The 6000-nt window shown below is 54.5% G+C and overlaps 1 protein-coding gene across 5 annotated transcripts in view; it reads right to left on the bottom strand.

Moving 5' to 3' along the window:
* Window positions 1-1089: 1089 nt before the first annotated feature.
* Window positions 1090-6000, bottom strand: part of DENND3 (DENN domain containing 3) — a 45818-nt gene continuing 40907 nt past the window's right edge. For 3 of the 5 annotated variants that reach the window (XM_072949803.1, XM_072949805.1, XM_072949806.1), the window contains 4 exons: window positions 5575-5708; window positions 2575-2693; window positions 2361-2498; window positions 1090-2158 (listed from right to left, as the gene is read on the bottom strand). In XM_072949803.1, the coding sequence (XP_072805904.1) occupies window positions 1958-2158; window positions 2361-2498; window positions 2575-2693; window positions 5575-5708 (592 nt within the window). In that variant the 3' untranslated portion in view covers window positions 1090-1957. The remainder of the gene's footprint in view (window positions 2159-2360; window positions 2499-2574; window positions 2694-5574; window positions 5709-6000) is intronic. The other 2 variants (XR_012064255.1, XM_072949804.1) reach the window with 2 other exon arrangements.

Here is a 6000-nt window from a genome sequence, read left to right as displayed (position 1 = left end):
TTCTTTATCCAGTTGAAGTTTCTTTCTAGTCCTAGTTTGCTGAGAGCTTTTATCATGAATGGATGTTGAATTACGTCAAAGACTCCGAATCTATTGGATGGACTTGTGGTTTCCCTTTTTGCATTTGTTAAGATGGTGAATTGCATTAATTGACCTGGATATTAAAACAACTTTGCATTCCTGCGATGAATTCCACTTGATTGTAAGGTGGTGTCCTTGTTTTGTATTGCTAGATTTGATTTTCTAAAATGTTTCTAAAGATTTTAATGTTTATGAAGGATACTGGTCTGCATTTTTTTTTCTTTGTAATATCTTAGCTGGTTTGGGTAGCAAGGTGATGTGAGTCTCGTGAGTGAGACTATCCAGATTTTCTATGTCTTCTTGCACTGGTTTCGTAAAGTTGTTTTTTAAGAAATGTGTGCATTTCCTCCCAGCTATGAGGTGTTTTGCCATAAAATTATTCATGACATGCTTTCGATGTCTGCAGGATTCTCTCCTCTCTCTCACTCCTGATACTGGTAATCTGTGTTTGCTTTTTTTTCTTGATCAGTCTTGCTAGAGTTTACCTATTAGTTTTAAGAACCAACTTTACAAAAGCAGAATCCCACCTCCCGCCCTTTGCTGCTGGCCTAGTCTGCCTCCTAGAAGTCAGGGCACACCCTGCCCATCAGGGCTGACGGGGAGGGATTCGGCCACCTGGCTGTTCTCCTCACCACAATCTCAGAACGTTCCCGAATGTCGATCAGTGATCCAAACCTTCCAGAATGCTTGGGTCTTGCAGACCCAGCCAGAGGCCCGGCCAAAGCGTTTACCCAGGAGGCACTGCAGATGCCTCTGGAGTCTGGCTCTGTCCTGGGGGCCTGACAGAGACCCTCAGAGACCTGTCAGGGGTGAGCAAGGTCTGGTGCGGTGTCTCCCCAAGTCCTAAGAGTCCAGGGCAGAGGGTCCAGCAGCCAGTCCCCTGTGCCTGAGCACTTCATGGGTCCACATGGGACAGGCCATGGGCCCTCAACAGTGCTCCCTCCTGGTCCAGCAGCCATGCCAAACCTTACTGACATTTGAGAATGGAAATCTCAATGTTACAGAAAAAAATGTGCAAAAGGTCTTTTTTGCAAATACTTTTTTATAGCTAGTAAGATTATCTTCAATTAAATAGTAAGGCACCGTCTACATATACATACATGCTATGCACACAAGATGCACATGGAGCAGAAATATACATTAGCGTCTGCTGAGTCTGTACATGATTTTAGATGGAGCTCTGATCTTTGGTAGAAAAAAGTCTCTGGGTTTCCTCATTCCAAAATTGTTGCATTCTTTTTGTTTGTTTGTTTTTAAGGCAAAGAACTTGCCTCAGTGGCCCAGCCCTGTCCAGACAGCCTTATCATAGTGTTGTCTCCTCCCTGGGGCAGATCCTGGTCACCTGCTCTGATGGTGGACAGTGAGGGCAGGCGCAAACCTGTTCAACCACAAAGCGGCCATTTAAAAACGCCCCTTCTTGTGAGCTTTGCTGGAAACGAGAGGTCAGTGTGGGGCTGTCGGCTTCAGCATTTGGTGAGTGAATGAGTGAGTGAAGCCAGGGAAAGGCAAGACCAGAGCCCTGAGGTCTGCGGGTCGCGTGTGCTTTGGCTAAACTGCTTCCAGCTGGCCCGGTGCTGGCCCAGGTCGTGGATTCTGAAACTGCCTAGACAACGCAGGGGTGACTTCTCAGCGGAGGTTAACTGACAGGCAACCCAACCTGAAACGGTACAGTTAAATCCGTTAAGCCCGAGAGAGAAAGTCCGATATTACAGGCCTGGTAACTGAGGCCCGAGCGCCGAGCAGGCGCCTGCACTGGCCACGCCCCGCTCACCGCTGGGCAGGTGGGGACCCGCCTTCTCTGGGAAGGCTCCAGAAAGCCGGCCGAAGGCACGCCGCTCCCTCGCAGGGCTCAGCGCCGCTCCCACGGGCGCCCAGGTCACTCGACTTTCCAGATGGCGATCTTCCCTTCCTCGCGGCCGGACCCGCTCAGCACGTATCTGTCCTCCGCGGAGCACAGGGTCTTCACCGTGTCCGCGTGGGCCACCAGCTCTTTCTCCACCGTCTTCCTCTCGGTGTCGACCACGTAGATCTTACCCTTGGACCTTCCCTGCGACAGCCCGGTGCCGCCCACCCAGATCTGGGAGGAGAGGCGGGCGTTAGCGTGGGGACCCCCTCTGCCGGCAGCCCAGGGGCGAAGCCTTGGGCGGAGGGGCGGGGCCTTGGGCGGAGGGGCGGGGCCTTGGGCGGAGGGGGCGGGGCGGCGGGAGGGGCGGAGAGGCCGTGGGGGGAGGGGCGGAGCCCCACAGGCAGGCTCCTCCGGGAGGCCTGGCGCCCCTTACCTGCTTCTTCACCCTGATCATGCAGTTGACCTCGGAGCAGTCGGGCAGGTGGATCCTCTGGGGGGGCTGGGCCAGGTCCCTCAGGCTCCAAATGTAGAGGTCGCCGTACCCAGCACAGGCCGCCCAGAGCTGCTCCTGCTAAAACATAAGGTGTCAGTGCGGGCGCTGGCTCGGGGGGCCAGCGTGCACCGCCCAGACAGAGGTGCTGGGGTACCTCGGGTACGAGCTGGAAACCCAGGAAGGAGGTGCTTATCTCTGTGAAGTTCTCGTTGATCTTCAGTTCCTGACGGACAAATCCATTCGTGGTCACGAGCATGATGCTGGTACCAGTACCTGCGGGACGGCAGACCCAGAATGAGACGCAGGTGGGGCAGATTCGACGCACAGGGAGGAAATCGCTGTCCCAGCTGCAGTGTGACTGGCGGGGCCACTGGTCCCTTGCCACATCTGACCACGCGGTGGGCTCTGTGACTGTAGTGACCACGGGGTGGGACTCTGTGACTGTGACAGCCATGTGGAGCCTTCCCGTTCTCTCAGCCACGTTGTCCTCGCAGCGACACTCAGACCATTAGCCCCATTTTTACTGATGAGGAAACTGCTGGAATCCAGCAGCCTCTTCTGAGGCTTTTGGGATTCTTCCTGCCACGGTTATGGAGCATTTCCCATCCCTTGAAGCCACAGTGTCTGCGAACCTCGTCAGTAAGGACAGAACTCTAGGCGGCAGTGCCCAGCCCACGTGGGACATGTCTCCCTGGTTAAGTGTCTCTCCATCTGTTTCTATTAATCACTCCAGGAGAACGTCTTTTTGTAAACCAAGAGTTTCCACACCATGAGAGCTGCAGGTCATCAAAATCAGCACCGCAGGGGAGAGGTCAGACCAAGGCTACGGGGGATGGACTCATCTCCAAGGAAGGTGAAGAGCTACAGGGCTGTCCTTTCTCAGCTTTTACTGCCAGCTCCCTCCTCCCGCCCCTGTGCTGAAGCCCCTGGGACAGGAGGGACCAGCACCCCGGGCGGGCCCTGGCTTCCTGCCGTGGTGGGTGGACTGCAAGCCCACAGAGAAATGACGCCCTGTCCTCAGCCGCCCTTGGGACTCGGCAGCTCAGCTGGGGTCTCGGTCCCAGAACCTGAGAGCCCGCCCCCACCTCTCCTTCCTGCCCGAGACCTTATTAGCAAACCCGGGCATCCCTTAGGAGGCCTTTTATCCAGAGATGCCATTATCCACTTGGGCTAATTAATAAGGTCCTTTTGGAGGCTGCTGACTGTCAGGAACACCTGGGCAGCAGGAAGCCCTGCTAAGCGGCACTGATGCCCCTGGAGGCCCCTCCCTGAGGCCAACCAGCCATGCTCACTGCCCCAGGCTCTCCCCAAGTGCAATCGCCAGGTACCAACAATGCCTGGGCCCGCTGGCAGAGAGCAGCAGGCAGAGTTCACACCAACCCTGCTTGTGCGAGTCTGGAGGGGGCCTGCTGCACACGGAGCAAGGAGTGGAGGCAACAGAGGTGGGTGGGACTGATCACTGTCCCTGAGGTGGGCCAGGCACCCAAAGAGAAGGGGCTCCTGCCACCCATGGGCGACGGAAGGGGGAGGACCCCGGGAGAGCTCTGTCCACAAGATGACCCCCATGGGGGACAATGTCCTCTGCAGCTCTGCCACCCACCCCCCTTTGAAGCCAGACCTGCTGTATGCTGGGTCCATTATACATGATGTGGTGTAATAGTTGCGTAAGGTAGACTGTGAGAAATTAAGGTGGCATATCGCAGTCCTTAGAGCAACCTCTAAAAAATAAAGCAAAACACACAGGCCTAAAAAGACAATACAAAAGATTAAATTGATTATAAAAAGTACTCAGCCTAAAAGAAGGCAGGAAAGGAGAGACAAAGGAACAAAAGAACATGGGGAAGATGGAAAAGAAATAAGTAGGTTTATATCCAACCATGTCATTAATAGCCTTGAGAGTAAGTAGACTGATGGGCAAAGAATCTGAACAGATGTTTCTCTGAAGAAGACACAAAAATAGCAAACAGTCCATGAAAGGATGCTCTGCATTGTGAGCCATCAGGGAAACGCAACGAAAGCCACAGTGAGATGCCACTTCATGCCCACTAGGACAGCTAAGATGAAAAAATAGATAGGTTTTGGTGAGGATGTGGAGGAACTAGAACTGTCATGTACCTCTGGAAAGGAATGACAGTTTCTCAAATGGTTAAACATAGTTAACCCAGGTCCATCCAAGGGAGAACGGATAACCAAGTTGCAGCCTTCATGCAATAAAATGAACGAGCTATTGCCACTGGAGCATCATGGCTGAACCCTAAAAGCACCCTGTTGCCTGAACGGAACCAGATGAACAGGTGCTCTAGGGTCCATTCAGAGAAAGTTTGGGAACAAACAAAACAAATCAGTGACAGAATCCAGGACAGTCGCTCCCCTCGAGTCAGGGGCTACCTGGAAAGGGGCACAGAGGGACTGGTAGCTGGGATGGAAATGTTCTGTGTCTCGATCGTTGGGTGGCTCTGTGGTGTATACTTCTGTCAAAACACTACAAATTGTACAGGTCCATCTGTGCATCTCATCATATATAAATCCAGCTTCAATTTAAAGAAAACATTCAATTTAAAGAAAACATTCACCAGTGTTGTCTGGCATCCAGCAGGGAAGCCTTCAAAGTGCAGGCAACCATTGTGCCGTGCTGCTCAGAAATGCAGAACATACGCCACCAGGCACAGTGTCTGCACCTCCCCGTCACACTCCAGCAAAACGCCCAGCTCACATCCACAGACCTCCCTGGCCCGAGGTCTGGGCAGGGGGTGGCAGAGGTGAGCACAGGGCACAGTCTGCCAAGCCGGCCCTCGGGCCGGGGAGACAGGACCACACACAATAGGGCCACTGAGGGCTCCCAGAAGGGGCAGCGATGACCCAGGGGCATTCAGGCTGGCTGCACACTACGAGCGGGGACAGTGAGAGCAGAGGCGAGGGGCAGGAGCGAGGCCACGCGGGGAGGATGCAGGCGTCCCGTCCCATTAGCTGCGAGCAGGGAACCCAGGGGAGCAGCAAGCTCAGGCAGGGAGCGGGGAGCCGCGAGCAGAGAGAAGAAACCAGAGTTTTACAGTCAAGGTTGGAAACACGTAAAGCCAAGGAAACAGGCTTTAGCTCTCATTTGGTTTCCTTTCCCGGGACGAGCAGGGCTGAGGGCGGCAGACAGAGGACTTACAGCACCACAGGCGGTCGCTGTGCAGTCTGATGGACGAGAGCCCGCAGCTCGGCAGCTGGAACCTGCTGGTCACCCGCAGCGTGCTCACGTTCCAGGCCAGGACCGTCCCGTCCATGCTGCACGAGTACACCTCCCTGCGGTGCAGACACGTGTGCACGTGCATGTCATGTGGCTGGGAGAACCCCGTGCATGCTCTCATCCAGAAAAGAACGAAGCTGCTGTCAGGGAAGGCACCCACAACACAGATAGCGAGTGACACAAACGCCGTCCATGTGGCAAGAACAAGGCTCGGGGAGGATGTGAACAGGGAGCGGGGAGAGGTGGGTTTCTGAGCTCACCCAGCACCTCCCATCACTGCTGCGTGTGCTGCTGCCAGGAACTGGCGAACAGAACCATAACGTCACCGTTAACTGAAACCCACCCCTC

The sequence above is a fragment of the Vicugna pacos genome, chromosome 25 (assembly GCF_048564905.1).
Source record: "Vicugna pacos chromosome 25, VicPac4, whole genome shotgun sequence".
Classification (NCBI taxonomy): Eukaryota; Metazoa; Chordata; class Mammalia; order Artiodactyla; family Camelidae; genus Vicugna; species Vicugna pacos.
The sequence above is the reverse complement of the archived record's forward strand: the minus strand, read 5'-3'. Positions and strand labels throughout refer to the sequence as shown.